The sequence below is a fragment of the Vidua chalybeata genome, chromosome 4, assembly GCF_026979565.1.
Source record: "Vidua chalybeata isolate OUT-0048 chromosome 4, bVidCha1 merged haplotype, whole genome shotgun sequence".
Classification (NCBI taxonomy): Eukaryota; Metazoa; Chordata; class Aves; order Passeriformes; family Viduidae; genus Vidua; species Vidua chalybeata.
The window spans coordinates 72,950,736-72,970,528 of NC_071533.1; the positions used below are offsets into that span (position 1 = coordinate 72,950,736).

General features: G+C 43.5%; 1 protein-coding gene across 4 annotated transcripts in view; it reads right to left on the reverse strand.

The window, feature by feature from the left end:
• ATRN (attractin) overlaps nt 1–19,793 on the reverse strand; it is a 143,837-nt gene that overhangs the window by 53,273 nt on the left and 70,771 nt on the right. For all 4 annotated transcript variants that reach the window (XM_053940318.1, XM_053940315.1, XM_053940317.1 and 1 more), the window contains exons 16-24: nt 18,133–18,349; nt 16,818–17,003; nt 15,607–15,840; nt 14,811–14,948; nt 8,768–8,861; nt 7,422–7,474; nt 5,747–5,841; nt 4,763–4,841; nt 4,192–4,349 (exon numbers count right to left, since the gene is read on the reverse strand). In XM_053940318.1, coding sequence (XP_053796293.1) covers nt 4,192–4,349; nt 4,763–4,841; nt 5,747–5,841; nt 7,422–7,474; nt 8,768–8,861; nt 14,811–14,948; nt 15,607–15,840; nt 16,818–17,003; nt 18,133–18,349 — 1,254 coding nt within the window. The remainder of the gene's footprint in view (nt 1–4,191; nt 4,350–4,762; nt 4,842–5,746; nt 5,842–7,421; nt 7,475–8,767; nt 8,862–14,810; nt 14,949–15,606; nt 15,841–16,817; nt 17,004–18,132; nt 18,350–19,793) is intronic.

A 19,793-nucleotide genomic window follows, 5' to 3' on the forward strand; every position in this document is an offset into this window, starting at 1 on the left:
CACTCATTGAACTCAGCCCCAGGTAAATACATACAAGCTTAAACAGTGTTAAAACCTGCTGACATTTACACAGCTATCTAAGAGAGTTTCAATCTCTCACCAGTAACTAACTGCTTGTCAGCTCCAGAACTGCAGTTTCACCTCAGAGTGAGCTGACTTTGCATGGATTGAAACCCATGAAGAGAACTCTTCTGTAAGTTTCTGCACTGAATTCCTTTGCTTCTTACTGTGCTACTGTACAGCAGGTTATTTACAGTTAGTGTCTCTCTTCTACTCTGAGCTAAGTTTGGAAAGAATAACAAAGCAAACTCACAATGAAGATTAAGCAAAGAGGAAGAATAGTGGGGGAAAGATTACTATTACATTTACATAAGTGAAAAAAAAAAATCTCAATCCTTCAACACCCACTAATATCCTCTCCTAAAGGAGAGGAAAGATAGGGAATGTTTAGAGCCAAGCTGAGGAGAGGAAGGTGAACACCTGGGGTTTGCTAAATGCTTCAAAATTCTGTGTGTCCAACATTTGCAGCAAAGATGAGCTCACAAAGCAGAGAATGGAAATATCCAGACACTGTTGACAAGACCTTACCAGGATTTTCAGGAAAGCTTGGCAAAGTAAGGCTTTAAGTGAACTCCTTCATGTTTGGAACTGCTCAGAGACGAGGAATTAGGAAGAAGATTGCTGTATTTTGAAGGCTTTCTGCATTTTGCTGCTTTAGTTCTTTTACTGAATAATCATTTTAAGTCATTAACCAGGCAGGGAAAGACATCCTAAACTAATATACTTAAAAAAAAAGAAATTAAATTAAGTGGTTTGAAAAAGAGGTGGAGCAAGACAGGGAAAGAAGAGCCAGAACTGAGCATTGGCAGGGACAGAGCCATCTCTTACACACGGGAGCACTTATACTTTCCAAGGGCAGATTTTAACAGGCAAGGAGAGAGAATGAAAAAGAGATAGATTTCAATCAAGGACTTCAAGATAAAGTTTGCAATACTTAGAAAAACAAAATAAGGTGGATTGTAGAATTGCTTTGCAGTAAAAACTACATTTATAAAGTTTTCTGTTGCAAGATTTTGTATAAACATAAACACTCATGTTTAAATACATCTGTGGTACTGAAATTGAAAACAAGCCAGGACAAGTGAGTGTATGCACAATGACAGTTTACTAAGGTAGTCAAACAAAGAATAAACCCCTAAAAATATGATTTGGACATGCTGCACTGCCCAGGAGCAGCCCAAACACAAGCATGAGCTGCCAGGTGATGCACATACATGAGGACAGAATAATTTCCAGCAGCTTGGCAGGAGCAGAGTTTTCCTGACTTCGACATACTCTATTAAAATCAGTGTAATTTCCAAAGGAAATCGAAACATGTTCTGTGGCTGCGTGACAGTTTAATAGTGGAGGTGCAATGAGGGATACTGTAGGAGACAAGCTAGAATATAAGAGAACAGTTTGCATCCTGCCCATACTGCAACATGGAGTTTTAATTAGTGAGCCAGTTTGCCCTGAAGGACTGATCCCAACAGCACAGGAACTTTTCTGCAGGGCAATCAGGGATGAACCCCTTGGAAAAACAAATGAGAGAATGAAAGCTCTGAATGAAAACTATTCCTGAGAAGAATGTAGCATGGATGAGTCAAGGACTGATGGCCAGGAAGTCTTAAAATCACAGAATCAGAGAATGAGGTGGGTTGGAAGGGATCTTAAAGCTCATCTTAATCCATCCCCCTGACATGGGCAGGGACACCTTCCACTAGACCAGGGTGGTCCAAGCTCCATCCAACCTGGCCTGAAACACTTCCAAGAATGGAGCAGCCACAGCTTCTCTGGGCATTTGTCCAAAAAAATCTTTGTCCCAAAAACCTGTACCATGATTTAGCTTCTATTTTAGCATATTGAACACAAACTACAGAGAGCCATGACTTCACAAAAATGAAGAAAATTGGGGCATGGAAAGGACAGGCAGGGACACAGATTGTAGCTGAGGGAAGGTCAATCCCTCACAGCAGATTGCACAAGACCTGAAAGGACACGGTGAGTCCTGGATTTTAGCTATGCACTGAAGAGGCAACTAACAGAAATTCTGTGGACCACAGATTGCTGGTCGCTGCCAGACTTCTTCATAAAAACTCTGCCTCAATGAATAAGAGCTGATGCTATTTTAGACTTTGTTTTGGCAAGTAATAAAGACATTCAGAAGAGCTGGTGATAAAACATTAACTTGGATTGAGTGCATACAAGCACATTCACATTAAATTAAGGATAAAGAGAGGTTACGTGTTTAAGAGAATCAAAGTTCACTCTTTAACTATGAGAAATGAAATCAAACAGTAAAATCAAGTGGACTAAGGAGATCAGGAATGGGAAAGCTGCCATCTAAATATTTCTCTCAGGTCAAAGATGCAAAACTATTTGAAAGCTGCATCCTCAGAGCTAACCTCGGATGAGGATCAATCAAAGAGACTTTGTGTTAAGGAGAGGAAAGGATTCATTAGCAATGTGTTTAAAGCCAGCAAGAAGTAGAGAGATAAAATAAGAACTGCCAGAAGTCAAGCTGTGCCATTGCTCAGCAAATGAAAACAAAGCAGCAAGAGATGTTTCAACCGTACAAGTAAAGGAAACCAGGAGGGGAAGGGAAGAGGGGATGCTGAAAAGAAAGGTAAGAGAAAAACCAATCAGCTGTATCCCTAACACACAGTTCTGCAGCAATAAATAATAAAGAAACAAATCAGGGTAAGGTACAGTCCAGCATTGATTATGGAAAATCAAGTATCAATCAAAATAACCCATAAGGTTAAAAAGAAAGAATTACTTTTTTTCCTGACTCCTGTGATTGTGAATTTGATGAAAGCTCAAATATTAAATAAGTTTAATAAATATTTAAATCATTGCACAAGTGCTCACCTTTGTACACAGATGCTATGTCCCCTACGACAAGCAGTACTTACATGAAAATGAGGAGGTTTGGGACTTGCTACTTGACTATCCAATGACAAAGATTTTACATTGCAGCTCATCAACTCCTCCATATTTAAAAATCAGGACTTGAAAATAAACTAAGACTTTTCCAGTTTGAAAAGTAAAAACTCTCCAGCTGCAAACTGATTACCAAAACTGTAAGTGATATTAAAGAGTCCAAAGCCAACTTGCCAAATCTTCAGTCTGCAATCAACAAGACAAAGTTTCCCAAGTAATTAAAACCCAGTATCTTTAGGAAAAGGTGATAAGAACTTTTCACAAGTATTCCTAATGCTTTTTTAAAAATTCAGGAAAAATATCACCATAGCTTAAGGACCTTTCTTCCAGGTGGATCTCATTTTCTTGCTCAATATTATCCTGTGCATTATTATCTCATTTTCCCGCTCAATATTATTCTGTGCATTGTTTTTGTTGAAGGAGTGAGTTTGCCTGACCAACACGTTTGAAACAGCAAGTGCATTAATGTGAAATGTCAGCTTCCACAAAACAATCACATGAACAAGGGTGAGGATGGAAAGATTTGGGTTCCCATATTTGACCAAGTTTCTTCATTAAGGCAGAATTCAAATATGCCAAGCTTTATTTGAGATCTGTGGCTGCCCCATCCCTGTAACTGTTCGAGGTTGGATGGGGCTGGAGCAAGCTGGGCTAGCCAAGCTGTCCCTGCCCATGGCAGCAGGTGGGACAGGATCACTTTAGAAGTCCCTTCCAACCAATAAAGGGGAAGGATGAGCTGCTCATGACTACCCTGAATAAAGAGGAAGGATGAGTTGCTTGTCCTGCACATGCCACCAGCCTGAGGCAGCAGCAGGAGAAAGGGGATGGCCCTTGAGCTGGGCCTTATGAGTACCAGGCACTAAAGTATTTCCTCTGTCTGCTCTTTCCAGGCTTCCTCTTTAGCTTTATCAATCTCTTTCTACAACATCAAGATCTGCACATTTCAAGTCAGACACCTCATCAAACACGGTCCTGTTAATAAAAGGGTGTCTCTATCTCACAGCACGTCTTCAGATCCACAGGGCTGAGGCAACATCAGAAGATGCTCACACCCTCTTCCTCTTAACCAGGAACATCAGACTCTGTCTGCTCCGGGATTACGTCAGGCTGGTTCAGCCTGCACTACTCCAAGCACAGCAAACTGCCACAGTTTTGAGAGAAATAGAAAAATCACCTTTAAACAATCTGACATATATTAGCAGCTCTTACCTGTATTTTTATGGGCCAGGTGAAGTTGCTGACATAAACAAAGAAGGTGATGTTTGGGTTGTTGCGGAAGTCAAATTTCTCATTGGAGAAACTGTCCTTGTATTCTTTTATATTGGTTCTAGAAACAACTGGAATTTCCTCCCCAGCCTGTGTGCCAGCTGTTGTAAGGAGTAGCAAGAAAAGATATTTCAAGGTGTATTTAAGAAACCAAATAAAAGGGCAAACCATCCTAAATTCTATTTTTTAAAAATTAACTATTCATTCAAAACCAACTATGTTAAGCTGCACTGCTTTATCAAAACCACTGTGAGCCAAGATGTTGCATTGTAAAAAAAAAAAATCAAATTTGCACTTTTAATGTTTACAAAATACACTATTAAAAGTTGAAAACATAGGTTTTTTAAACATTTTATTCCCCCCCCTCAGGCTGACAATTTAAGAACACTATGCAAAAAGTACATAGGTTAAACCCCCCCCAAGTTTTTCCACTTAAATTTGCCTTTTTCAGAAATTTCTAAATGAAAGAAGCTCCTGAATTTAGATCATCTTCCTTACATCATCCTCAATTTACCTGCAAAACTTGTGGACCAAGTAATGTTGAGGTTGAAGTTTTTAGATGCATTGATGAACATGTCCAGGTCTCTGTTTTGCTAAAGGAAGAAACAAAAAAGAAACCCCACTTTTAGGATAAGCAGTTTTACTGTACTGTTTCCTAGGAAATCATTGCTACAAAAAATTATCTTGAAATTTGTTACTTACATAAAGAAAATACATCAAGCTAAAAACTACATACGATATTTTCTGGAAGAAGTATTCTCCTCCTCAAGGAAAACGTTACAAAGGAGTCATGTGTACAGAATATCAAAGGAAAAAATGAGACACAAGATATTGGGTGAAAACAAGCAAAACATCTCTGCTCTGAAGACAGGTCGAGAGAGATGGGATTGTTCAGCCTGGAGAAGAGAAGTGTCTAAGGAGTGCCAAAAGGGGCTCCAGGAGAGCTGGAGAGGGACTGGGGACAAAGCCTGCAGGGACAGGACACAGGGAATGGCTCCCACTGCCAGAGGCCAGGGATGGATGGGATACTGGGAATTAGGAATTGTTCCCTGGCAGGGAGGGCAGGCCCTGGCACAGGGTGCCCAGAGCTCTGGATCCCTGGCAGTGCCCAAGGACAGGCTGGACACTGGGGCTTGGAGCACCTGGGACAGTGGGAGGCGTTGCTGCCATGGCAGGGGGCTTTGGAGCAGGATGAGCTTTAAGGTCCCTTCCAACCCAAACTGGCCTGTGATTAAAAAAAAAAAAAAAAATGGAAGGGCTCAGAGGTTGTTCCAACAACTAGAAAGAATCAGCTGTGATTCTTTATGAAATCTTCCTGGGATGATTTGGGACTGCACAGCCAAGCCAAGGTCAAAAAGCTCTGGTTGCTCCATGGAGCAAGACACACCTTCCATAAAACAAGACTACACCTAAAGACCCACAGAACTGTAACAACTCATTGCCTCCAGGGCCAAGAGAAGACAAAGGACAAAGTTAAAAGGGAAAATAGAAAATGTACCTCTTCAGGTGTTGCGACAAAGTTGATTGCTGTGTAATAGCGATCGTCCTCCTGGGAAAGGCTGAAGGTGAACTGATAGTCAATGAGGAGAGTATCTGTAAGAAATGCAGGGAGACAGTTATCCCATCTCCTGGAATAAAGCAACTTCTACAAAGGAAGGCATGATGTCACTGAAGGGTTTCTTGGACAACCAGGACATGACACTGCTATAAACTACTCCAACCTACATACGATCCCACATAAGGAACAAAAAACTCCAGGAGCTGAGCCTAGAGAGGGAAGAGAAGTGGCTTATACTTGCCAGGCAACAGCCTCCAGCCTTTATCTAAATCAATATTCTTACCTATACACTGTAAAAAACATGCCCAAAGAATTACTTTTCCAGCCTGCAATACCTCTGTGATCAAAGGGAATAGCAGAAAAGTTCAGTAGCTGTGTAATTCCCATTTGGAAGGGGACAATGGTCCCCCCATTCCAGGTTTCTGTACATCAGCAGATTTTCCTGGGAGAGGTTCTACAGAGCAGCTGGCTGGTGATGAACCCAGTTGCCATCCTGCTCTGGGACACATCCCACTCAGGCATGCCAGAAGCAGCCTCTGGTCTGTCTGTCTGTCCTTCCCTGCTCCCGTCTGGTGTAAGCCACAGCCACTTGTGGGGATGCACTCACCCACCTCAGTACCCTTCCACTACAGCACACTGTTGTGACTTGTGCATATTCCTGAAGCCATGCAGAGATCTTCCCGGCAATAATAACCAGGAATTGACACACCAGGTGCTGTTTTTCTCTCACTGCCTCCCAGTGACCCCTGGTTGGACTGACACAAGTCAGACAAGCTGCTGGTATCCATCTGGACACAGCATGAAGAAACAGGGAATGAAACCAAGCAAGACTGGATCTGGACAGCACAAGGTTCTTCTTGCAAGAGCTGCAAAGTTTTGTCTTTCCCCACTTTTTGCCCATTTAACCATCCCTGCCATTTCAGCAAGGAATTTGGTCATTCTTACACACAGATGCCATGAGGAGCCAGCAGTGCCCTTGTTTGGCCACACAAGCAGAATTCATATAAGCCAAAACCAGCCAGTTGATAATTTCTGTGGTGGGCAAAACTACTACTGGAGACTTTATGTAATTTAAGATTCCATCTCTCCATGCCTGCCAGGCTGCTGATTGCTAATATTTGCAAATAGAAGCTGGAAAGTTTCCATTAGGTAATCTCAATCTTGGCAAAGGATCTTCTGTAACTGCATGGGAATCCAGCTGCTCATTTCAGAGGAAATGTGGCAATTTTGAAATCCATTCTAACCTGGACCAGAATTTAAATAAACACTATTTTGTATTTCTAAAAATTCTAAGGACACTCTTTGTTTTTTACCTAACAGGAATATAGTTTAGAGTGCTCTCCAAAAGACCAGATTTCATCTCAGTCACATGAAAAACATTCAAAACATTGTTCAAAAGATCCAATCGTCACATGGACCTTATCAAGAAAAGTATTTTCATTCTCTTTAAACAATGTATTTGAGAAAAGTGAATGTTTTTACAGCTATTTTTTAGTCCTTTCCTTAATCCCCCATATTTTAAACACATGCTGAGGCAACTGAAACAAGTTTTAAATAAATTATTTTAAACTTCAAGCACTTTTTTATCTCCAAATAAAATCCCAAGGGTACTCACAGTAACATGTTCCTTTAAGTGGATTTCCCTGATATCTGTTTTCAACTTCACACCTAAAAAGAATATACATTTTTTAATAAATGGATTTGCTTTGCAGTTCTATTTATTCCCAGACACCAAATACCAGAAAACACAACCTGTGCTGATAGCAGTACACAATTAAAGATGAATGTCTGAGCTAGACTGGGCTGATGAAGAAATTCCATGTTCCCTGCAAGTCCAACTCATATGCAGTAAAAATGCAATATAAAATTCTGGATATTAACATTTGCATCCACTTGGAAGGTATTTATTAGCTCCTCACAATGCATGGAATAGTCATTTATGGCTATTCCAGGTTCTATCCTATAAATGTTTACTCATGTGAGCAATGCTTTAAAAATAAACCTGGCAATGAAATTATTTGGAATTAAATTATTTCCCCTAACATTACACTAAAAGCATTTCTGTTATGTTACAGAGAAACCTCCAGCAAATTTGTTGCTCTAAAACTGCTCCATTAAACTGCTTGAATGTCAAAGGCTCATTTCGGATATATTTACACTCGCACTGAACAACACCAGAGAGCACGGACGGTGAAACCTACCGATTAAAAAGAAGTTATTGAGGGATAAAGCAAAGCAGAGACAGCCCAGAGGAGACCCCCAAAGCTGCTCCAGGGCTGGAGCCCCTCTGCTCTGGAGCCAGGCTGGCAGAGCTGGGAATGTTCCCCTGGAGAAGGGAAGGCTCCAGGCAGAGCTCAGAGCCCCTTGCAGGGCCTGAAGGGGCTCCAGGAGAGCTGGAGAGGGACTGGGGACAAGGGACAGAGGGACAGGACACAGGGAATGGCTTTAAGCTGAAGGAGGGTAGATTTAGATTGGATATTAGGAAGGAATTGTTCCCTGGGAGGGTGGGCAGGCCTGGCACAGGGTGCCCAGAGCAGCTGTGGCTGCCCCTGGATCCCTGGCAGTGCCCAAGGTCAGGTTGGACACTGGGCTTGGAGGAGCCTGGGACAGTGGGAGGTGTCCCAGCCATGGTAGGGGATGAGCCCGGAGGTCCCTTCCAACCCAAGCCATTCTGTGATTCTATGTATAGTTTGGGGGGTGGGTTTTTTTTCACCCATCCCTTCTGCATGACATTCTCAGTTGAAATGTTTTTTAAATTGGAATTCTTCAGGAAATCATCCTGGTCATGATATTCCCCAGGGGACCCATGGCTGGCTGCACCCTCAGTGCAGTCAGTCAACTGTCAGTAGGAAGAAATGAGCAGAGACATCATAAACACAGCCATTAAAAAATGGGGGAGGGGTGTCTAAGGTGGTACGTGCACAATTTTTTATTGCAAATAAGAAAGGGAAATGAACTCACAGCTGACACTCGTCTCCTTTGATTCCCTTGGTTGTGCAGAAACATTTCCCTGTGTTTGTGTTGCAGATGGACGCGTGGCCATTGCACTTGCAAGCTGTTGAGCAGAGGGAGAGAAGATGCAACGTTGAGTGAAGAAGAGAAATGAGTTTGTTAGCAATTAAGTCCTTTAGTTGTCAAACTGAGATACATCAACAATTAACGTGCTGATGAAAACCCATTTGGTGCTCTTTGCTTTCTTTGTGCTACAGAAGGCAGATGAAAATAGAACCGTGCGTCAAAACAGAGCAAGCACAGGCTACCCAGGACTGTGTTTTGTATGAAATCATCATCAGACTCTTTTAGCCTCAAAAATTCACTTAAATTCCTCTCCTATTGTTAGACAGCAGGGGTGATATCATAACTAGGAAGGAAAAGACAATATTTGAAATAATTTTGGGCTTGTTAACACATTTAATCCAAACTCAAAACTCTTGAGAGAAGGATTGGGGGAAAAAAAAAAAAACCAAAAAAAACCACAAAGCCCATAGGACTTCAGGGTCTTTTTCCAGGAATAAACAAACAGGCCTTGGGAAAAATAATGTTTTATCAGTCCTACTGAGGAAATAATGTCATTGTCAACAGCATCAGCAGAAACATCTAGTGCTAAGATGATGATGTCCATGCTGGGACTAGTTGGGGTGCATTCCCCAATATATTTTAGGATAACTTTGTGCTGAATGTCATTGAGCTGTGGTTAAAGCAAACCTGCAAAGCCCTGAACTACTTCAGGTTTGGGGCATGCCCAAAACAGACCACCTCATACACCTGAGTCTGCTCAAGATCCAACCCAAGGTAGCATGGTGAGGACATACAGGAGATTTTCGTCACAAAAAATGCTCCTGATTTAAGCTAAATGCTCATATTGACACACTTTGAGACCTTTGTTTACAAAGATGTAGAGAAGAAACATTCACAAAAACCCCAAAACCAAACCAACAAGTAAGAACAAAGCCTACACAGCCAATTGACTGTGACATCTTGTTCACTATCACTGCAAGAACAGATTTAACAACTTCTGGCATGTAGGTGCCATTTAGGAGTCGTTCTGCCAAGGCAGGTGCATCCATCTGGAGCTGTGCATAGCAGAGTGTACAATATAAGGAAAAAACTACACAAAGCAAAGATCCCTTGTTTGTGGTCCTTGAGCTTGCTGGGAACAAGACGTTTTAAAGGCCGAAGCCTCCTTGTTAAGAAGACATATTCCTCCTCATTAAGCAGCCATGCCAATCTATGTACCAGCAGATTCTTAGACATCAAGTCCCCATCCTGAATATCTCTGCCAGCCTTGGACCTTATTTTAGGAATCCTTTTGATATCTTCTTTCTGTTGGCACATAATGGAAGCTATCCTGTATCAGGGACACTTAATTGTGCTTCTCAGATGTGGATGAGTGGTTTCCTAGCAGCAACACAGAGCAAAATAGGAAGAAGCAAAAAGGCCTATTGTGGGAACAAGGAGACTGAATGAAAATTCAACACAATAATTGTATTCTGTGAAGGAAACACTCTTTTCATTAGTGCCACTTAAAGAAAAATAAGTCTTAGTACTATTGAGAATGCCTTGTACTTCTTTCCTTATGCTTTGCACAAAGGAAGCAAAGTGAAGTTGGATCAATATTCAATATGAACATACATGAAATTTCTCCTGATTTTTTAACCTCGGGTTGTTTAAAGACAGATTGCAGCATCTTGAGTAATAACATCAATTTTTCTTTCCTCTCTGCTCTTTACCATATCAAGAAGACTGAACACTCAAATATCTCTATTTAAAACAACAGAATCTATTCATTTATCCACTTTCCTACAAGCCTGTAACTGGAGATCATTCACTAAATAACTGGAATATGCACAGAGACATCTTCTCATGGCTTTTCAGAGAACTTTAAACTTTGGAAACAAACTATTGATAGAATGTTCTAGACAAGCTCGCTGGAGTCTACAAAGGACAATTTCCCACCGGAGTCAGAAGACAGAGCAGAAACCCAAAAGCACTATAAATGTTTTTTTGCCTGTGAATCGTGGTAACAGCCTGGTAATGAACCACCTTCCACCTGCTGGTGTTCCTTCTACCTTCTCCACAAACCACGGGTCATGGGCTCACTCAGAGGTGGTTCATGGGGATCGCGACTCCTCTTTTCTGTGTTTGTGATGGCCAGCTTCCCAACAGCAACACTATCACCCACCTGCCCAACACTGTTCTTCCATGCCACATGCTTTAGCTGCCCTGCAGGGCCCCCCGGGGGCCTGGGAGAGGGAATCAGGCAGGTCCATGGCACCAGCAACTCATCGGGCCACCAGTGAAGGCTGTGTGGGTGTGTTTGGAAGTGCTGCCACAGCTGCAATCTGATTTCAGGCATAATAGTGCCTTCCCCTCACTTGCAAATAGCTTCCTTATCTCCCACCAGCATATTTTCATGGGAAACCTTAACCAGAAAATTCTGAAAAATTCTGAATGCAGAGAAAGCACCTTGCAGCTATTTTTACATTTGATGTGCTGCATTTCCTGCCCTTCCTGATTAATACTTCTCGTCTTGGACACTTCCTAAAAGCAACCTCTGAGGAGTGATTTACCTGCCATTTAGTTATTATCTGCCCAGCTCTGCCAACACCAGGGTGTATGATGTGATGCAAACAGTTTTTTCAGGGAAATAACTGCAGTTTGACAAAATACTTCCAACAAAAGTAATATAATCTTGTGTTGGGACTTTTTACAGGGATATGCAGGACTAAAGACATTGAAATAAAAGAGGGCAGGGTTAGACAGGATATGGGGAAGGAATTGTTCTCTGTGAGGGTGTGAGGCCCTGGCACAGGGTGCCCAGAGCAGCTGTGGCTGCCCCTGGATGGATCCCTGGCAGTGCCCAAGGCCAGGTTGGACACAGGGGCTGGGAGCAGCCTGGGACAGTGGGAGGTGTCAGAGGGGGTGGAACAGGATGGTCTATTAGAACCCTTCCAACCCAAACCATTCCATGATCCCAGGACTCGCACTAGGCAGTGAGTGTGTAAGCACATAGATGTTTGTGTGTCAGGCTGGAGTGTATAACAATAGTCTGCAGCATGGCTGTGACCGTGGGCTCTAAAAAAAAAAGAGCAGCACTAAGTATTGCTCACAAATGCACAAAAATACTGAAATCAGCACATTATTAATGGGAAAGGATGGAGGGACCACAGCTAAGAGAAGGGAGAAAACAGAAGCTAGCTCTGCTACCCATCAGCCAATCCTCATCTGAAGAATTCCCCTCTGGAAAGGTTTTCACCAAGCAAAAATGACTAATAGGCAGAAGTCAGCCTGGCTGCATCAGATAGGGTGATTTGCTCTTGCTTTCCCTTTCCCAATCCACCTCAGTCTTTCTGCCCAGGTTCCTGCTTCCCTCATTCTTTCCCCTTCCCAGTAAACAGTGTTAAATCAGAGCAAATTAAAAACCTGGGCCCAAAGCACTTGAGAGTACAGCACTTCTGACATGAGCTACTGGTTCCATCAGATAAGGAATGAACACTGTTCCACAGTCTCTCTATACATTTTCTAATTTCTTTTTCAGGCATCTGGATGATTTCATTCTGTCATTCATTATCTCAACAACAAACTATACTGGGACAATCCTCATGCACAAGAGTCCAAAGGAACTTACTCTCCATTTCCACACGCATGGAAAAACGACACCTACCAACAGGCACGTTGTGATCCAGTGATTAAAACTGAAAGCTCAGGGTAGAATTCTGTATTTTCTTAGGCAACTCAGCCTCAATTTATTCATTACTTTCAAGTAAACTTTAGAGCATTTCCAAGTATCTTCACCTGAAATGAGTTTATGAGTATCAGCAGTATTTTATCTGGCAGATAATGTTGTGAAATCATGCATCAGGGATGCACCTTCTCCACTGAACCCCTGTCGCTGTGCTGTCTGTTGGAATTCCATATCCCTCTGCTCTAAGGGAGGCAGCTGTATCCCTGTGAGTTTTTCATCCCCTTCTTCTAATCTAATCTGTCCATTGGGAAGATCACCACCTCCCTCCCCTTGAGGACTCCATGCTCCAGCTACTGATCCTCATGTTCAATCAAAAGGCCAGCACTACACCCAATAAACATCCTAAATTAATATCCAAGTATTTTCTACTGGATTGTTGCCACATTTGGAAAAATCAATAAAAAGTCTTCAATGTCCACTCATTAATCACCTCCATTCTTCCAGGCTGGCTACAAACCACCCACACTCATTTCACAGAAGTACTGACACTGCTCTGAGCAATGTTATTTTTATTCTACATTTTCCATCACTGTATCTAATTGTCTCATTCCACCTCACTATATTCCATTAACATAATCCACTGGGGCCAGTGCTGTTTAACATCTGTGTTGGTGACAGGGGCAGTGGGAACCCAAAGGACGTTTGCTGGTGACAACAAACTGGTAAGGTCAGCCTGCTGGAGGGGAGGGGAGACATCCAGATGGACCTAGATGGCTTCCAACAGTACCTGGATAGCACCAAAGGGGACCTGGACAGACCAGGGACACGGAACTGTGTGAACCTGATGAAGTTACACAAGGCCAAGTGCAAGGTCCTGCACGGGGTTGGAGCAAGCCAGAGCACAAACACAGGATGGGTGGGGAATGGCTGGAGAGCAGCCCTGGGAGAAGGACCTGGGGGTGCTGCTGGGTGAGAGCTGAACATGACCCAGCCCAGAGTCCCCCCAGCCCTGAGCTGGTCCCAGCGTGAGCAGCAGGGGAGGGGGGACTCTGTCCCTGTGCCCTTCAGGTGAGAGCCCACCTGCAGAGCTGCCCCAGCCCTGGGGCCAACAGCAGGAGGACGTGGAGCTGCTGGAGAGAGCCCAGAGGAGAACCCGGAGCTGCTCCAGGGCTGCAGCCAGGCTGGGAGAGCTGGGAATGCTCCCCTGGAGAAGGGAAGGCTCCAGGCAGAGCTCAGAGCCCCTTGCAGGGCCTGGAGGGGCTCCAGGAGAGCTGGAGAGGGACTGGGGACAAGGGACAGAGGGACAGGAGCCAGGGAATGGCTCCCACTGGGAAAGGGGAGATTGGGCTGGGATCTTGGCAAGGAATTCCTGGCTGGGAGGGTGGGCAGGGGCTGGGCTGGAATTCCCAGAGCAGCTGTGGCTGCCCCTGGATCCCTGGCAGTGCCCAAGGCCAGGCTGGACATGGGCTGGGAGCAGCCTGGGACAGTGGGAGGTGTCCCTACCCATTGCAGGGAATTGGAATGAGCTGAGTTTTAAGGTCCGTTCCAACCCAAACAACTCCGTGATTCTATGATTAAATCTCTTAGGAGCAAGAAGCACCTCCCCTCACATCTGCACCTCTCACAGCTGGTCTCTGGTTTACAGTTGGTCTCCTCATGCCACAGCACTGAAAAATTCACAGCAGTTCAAAACTATGCCACGAGGTTGCAGTTCAAAACTCCAAGCCTTCCATGTCTATTTGTCAATATTAAATGCATTGGTCTTTCAAGGAAGACTTTTTCCCAGTTTGTTAACTGCATCTTGCACAGCTGAAAATGGTTCTTTGTGCCAGAGTCTCAAAGCACTTTACAAACTGAAATGCAATTTTAACAAGGTTCTCCTAATCCTCAACTGAAATCCAGCCAAGTCCTCAGTGAAACATGACAAGCCTTTATGAAGCAGACAATTCTAACTATAAACACGGAACACATTAACCAAATGGAATTGAAGGTGAAACTTAGATAAGCAGAAATTTGTTCAAGACATTTGGATCAACACTGTTTCTTTTAAAAACAGGATCATCAAACACTGAAATACAGACATTTTTCACTGTGGTCATTCCAAGTTTAGAAAGGAGGCTATAAAATCATCTTTACATGCAGTGAAAGTAATTCCACTCAGCAATTTGAGTGTCTTTGATTTGAAGCAACAAGAACTGAGCCTCGCCCGCAGGAAAGAAAACATGAATTAGCAGGGTATAATTTGTGTTCAAACAGCAGAGGAATGAGCAGAGAGTGAAATGGAGGAGCCCAGTGCAGGAGCTCTGGGGCAGCACTTACGCTGGCATGTGCCCCCGTTGGTGGGGTCCCCGTAGTAGCCCGAGATGCAGGTCTCACAGTGCCTGCCCGTGGTCAGGTTCTCACACTTCTCACAAACGCTCTCGTTCACGCACCTGCTGTGCCCGTTACACTGACAGGCTGTGCAAAACAGGAAAACAGGAAAACGGTGAGTACTGCTGCTCAGATACAGCTCACAGAGACCCTCAGGAGGCTGTGCTGTGCAGAGGACAAATGAAACCATTTCATGCACCTTCCTGAGAGGTTCTTGTCTCTTGCTAGCAATACATGGGCCCAAAGAAAGGTGTATATCAAAAAATGGAATTTAGAGCAACACACAGAAAACTAAACTGCAAAACATTACATGCACATTGGACTGGAAGCTGCTGGTGGGATGGATTTACAAGGAATGGGGAAGGGAGTATTGGTTTTGTGTCAAAACATTAGTTAAAAATCATCCTAAGCATTATTAACACTTAAAACAACCTTCAAAGGAAGATCTGCCTTTCTTTCAAACAGCCTTAAATAAACAAACAAAAGTTAAAATCTCAGTAAAGGTTTGTAGGGAAAGGAAAACTTTCTCCCAAGTAATAAATAACAATGTCTTCATGCAGCAAACTTATGCAGCTCAGCTGCTTCACAGCTCCTTCCATCTCCAAGTGTGTAATTCCTGCTTATATTCCATGCTCTTCTCCTCCCTCCATTAACAGGAGGGAACACAAGACACCATCATAGTCTTAAAAACTCTCTCCCCTTGCACTCAATCAAAACATTGGACAATTAAATGCTGCTCGTTTACCTGGACACTGGATGAAGGACCAGTTGTAGCTGTTCTGCACAGGACACATGCTGACATTGAGAACAGGCTCCAAGCTGTGTTTCCCTGGCGTGGCTGGGGTGGGCATCTTGACAGGCCCCCGGTAGGAGCCCTCGATGCACTTGCCCTTGCCGGTGTTGCTGGGATCCGTGCACCACCCGCAGCCTGGCTGCTCCAGGCACTGAGCACATGTGCAGTAGCCTGAGCAGTTTTCAGCTACAAAAAACCAAACCAAGATAAAAAATTGTGGAATAAATCACTATCTCAAACACAGGCAACAAAAAATGCAGAATGTATTCAATAACTGTATTTTTATCTTACCAAAATATTTATCTCATCAAATCTTGAAATATTTATTCTGATATTCACAGCAATATGGTCATTCCTATCAGCATATTTATTCCAGAATCTAAGATAACTATTAACAAAGGTTCCAACAGTCAATGAGTTACAAAACAGCACAACACACACAGAGGTTTTTTTAACCATTATATGCCACCCTCTAACACCAGAGGTTAATGTTCCCTCTGCAAAACATCTCTGATTTATTTTAAATAGATTGGATGATCAAATGAGCCATCTGGAAGCAAAGGCTAAAAACCAGCCAGTTTAGTCACTCGGAGCCTCTTCCTACCACATTTGTGCATCACATGCTATTATTTCAAGTATTTATCTGAGGCAAAAAGCATAGAATACAAATAGCAGAATAAAATTTCACCCTTGAGCCCCTCCTTTCTCTAATGGGATTGGATTTTAGGGGTGACAAACTCTTCACATACGAAAACTTTTTCTATTTCTTTCCCCAGACCATCTTGAAAAATATTTTCTGGCTTCTTGGTGTTGCAAGATAAGCAGACTTTCTATTTTGATGTTTAAATAGACAATATTTGCCTTCAAAAAGAAAAAATAGTTTGTTTTCCATTATTTTAGCTTACTCATCTCCTGCCTGATGCTTCCTCCAACTTTTGACCTCTGGCAATATGGGAAGTTCATACTTCCATGTTCCTTAAATTCATCTTCTTCCATCTCTTATCTTGCAACATTTTGAGCTACTTGCGATGCCCCTGCTCCCACCCAGCTCCTAAAGAATTCAATGTAAATAAAATAATTTCTACATCTTCACTTGTTTTAAGTTTTTAGGCCCTTTTACCCCAGATGAAAGGAAAGCACACGAGGCAGGCGCGGTGACTCACGGGGACAGCTGCTCATGGTGTACCACTCCATGCACTGCCCGTAGGGGAAGGAGGCCACGTAGGCGTTGGAGTCCACGCACTGCTGCATGTTGCTGCACCACATGCACTCGGAGCTGCCGCTGGTGCACTCGGCGCAGGCGGCGCGCAGCGCGCAGGGCGTGCGGCACTGCTTGGCGCTGTGGTTGGCTGTGGGGGACGACAACAGCGGTTCTCTTCCAGAAACAACCGTGCCAGCTCCCGCGGGGAAGGGACCCTCAGGAACATCCCATCCCAGCCCTGCCATGGCAGGGACACCTCCCACCGCCCCAGGCTGCTCCAGCCCCAGTGTCCAGCCTGGCTCTGGGCACTGCCAGGGATCCAGGGCAGCCACAGCTGCTCTGGGCACAGAGCAGTGGTCTCTTTTCCTCTGCACTTCTGCGGATGCATTCCTTAGTTACCCTCCCCAGCAAAGTGCAGGGCAGAGCCCTGTTTCACATGAGCACCCAGACACACGATTTAAGTAATTTGATCAGTTCCAGACATCAAACAAGCACTGAAGTAACTCAGCAGTTTGTAGTCTGAGCCAATGCTTTAAGTTTTGCTTCAAGTGACTATTCTCAGACCATAAAAACCAGCATAAAGCTTAAACCCAAGTGCTACATACGGGATTTTGAGTTCAGGTTCCACATTCAGGATTTGCATCCTGCACTTCCACAAAGAATATTTCAACTGATGCAGTGTACCTAATTTTTTTTTTTTTTTTTAGTCAACCAACTTCCCTAATATTTAAAGAGGGACTAATTGGTATTCAGAAATGATCAGCTACAATGGAGAATTAACAGACCAAGCCATCTGAAAAGATATGCAGTTTCAACAAAGCTGGAAGACTTTTCCCAAAAGCAAATAGCTTGTTTTTTTCAAAGTTTTCGTATCTCCAAAGTGTCTTGGCCAATTAATTTCAAACTTTGATAAAATCCTCCTCTGGCTACATAGCAGGGGAGGGGAAAAAGGGGAATTCAATCAGAAAGTTACTATTAATTTTTTATTTCTTTGAAACAGGAGAATGCTCCATACCATAATTACCCTAAATATTACATGTAGGTATGCAATTAAGAAAAAAATAATTAAAATCATGTACTTCAAATATTTTATAGTTAAAAGCGTAAATGTTGAGCTATTTTAAAAATTTCTATTTCCTGCATGAAATACGTACACAAGACACTTGTTCAGAAGTATTTTTCTTTGGCAAAGTCATGATGCAGCTGGTTTAAAATGTAATAAATTGCATGCTCTTTACCCTCTAGGAAATATAAATCAACCAGACAGCTGCTGTTACCTGGCCTTTCACAGACAGTGCCGTTGACCTCGTTGATACATGTTGCTGCCTTCAATCCCTGTTGGGAAGGCTCAGCTAAATATCCACAAAATCCAGCATCACTGGGTTCATTGGGAAGCCACTGCACGAGGGTGTTGGTGAAGGGAGACATGTCTTCCCAGCACCAATAGGACACATTGATTTTCCTCAGTCCAACCCATGGAGTCAAAGTTTTGGGCTAGAAATAAAGGAGCAGGTCAAATCTAAATTAGTGTTGCTGGCCACAAACTTCATAATATAAAGATCCTATAAGACAACTATTTCTACTGGCAATTTATTTTTTGGCACACTTTCATTTTGGGGAGGAGCATTTGAGCTCTGTTGGTATAATATGTGGTTTTACTGCTAAAATAAGTAAACATCACCTACTTCAAACTGATTTTATGCACTTTTATACCCTAGAGCTGCAGTTTCCAACAGCAACAGGGTTACAAAGCATATCATGCTAACACCAACATATTTTCTTGTTATTACTAAACATCTACATACAAGTTTACTTGAAAAAGGAGTAACTGCAAAGCAGAATCTCCCCCAGCACAGCCACCAGTGCTCCAAGCCCCAATGCCCAACCTGTCCTTGGGCACTGCCAGGGATCCAGGGGCAGCCACAGCTGCTCTGGGCACCCTGTGCCAGGGCCTGCCCACCCTCCCAGGGAACAATTCCTTCCTAATATCCAATCTAAATCTACCCTCCTTCAGCTTAAAGCCATTCCCTGGCTCCTGTCCCTCTGTCCCTTGTCCCCAGTCCCTCTCCAGCTCTCCTGGAGCCCCTCCAGGCCCTGCAAGGGGCTCTGAGCTCTGCCTGGAGCCTTCCCTTCTCCAGGGGAACATTCCCAGCTCTGCCAGCCTGGCTCCAGAGCAGAGGGGCTCCAGCCCTGGAGCAGCTCTGGGACCTCCTCTGGGCTCTCTCCAGCAGCTCCACCTCCTCTTGCTGTTGGCCCCAGGGCTGGGGCAGCTCTGTAGGTGGGCTCTCACCTGAGGGGGCACAGGGACAGAGTCCCCCGTTCCCTGCTGCCCATGCTGGGATCAGCCCAGGATACACTTTCCCACCTTATAAGCATTCTATACTAATATCCATTAAAACAGGCTCCTAGTCTCTTTAGGCTCACTTTTCAAAGGACTCTGTAGGTGGAAAAAGAACCCTGTAAATTAACAATTTTTGTTTACACAGTGTAAAGATTTAAACACTAATGAGGGAAGGGTTACCATGTGTCTTTAGGAATTTACCCTACACTCAGCTCCTGGAATATCCAGAAACACCTGGAGCTGTCAGAATCATGTATTTTTTACAGTATCCCAGGCTTGGCTTCCTCATTTTACAAAAGATTTAGTGAACAATCTTGCTTAGACTGCACCCTACCTTTCCTTGTCTAAATTGACTCCCCTCTAAAACACTGTAATTGTTGAAACTCCACTTTAAAATTACAAAGGGAATCAAGGCAGGGAATGTTCTTGTTTTAACAGGGGATTATTTCTCTTAAGTACTGAAGCATGTTCTCCCTTGGAAAAAACCAATCCTATTGCCTCCAGCCTCATTCTTCCTAGAGAAAATACTTCCCACAGTGGCCTCTGGCCCAGGAGTTGTTATTCTGATGTGCCATCAGGCCACAGCAGCTTTCCAGG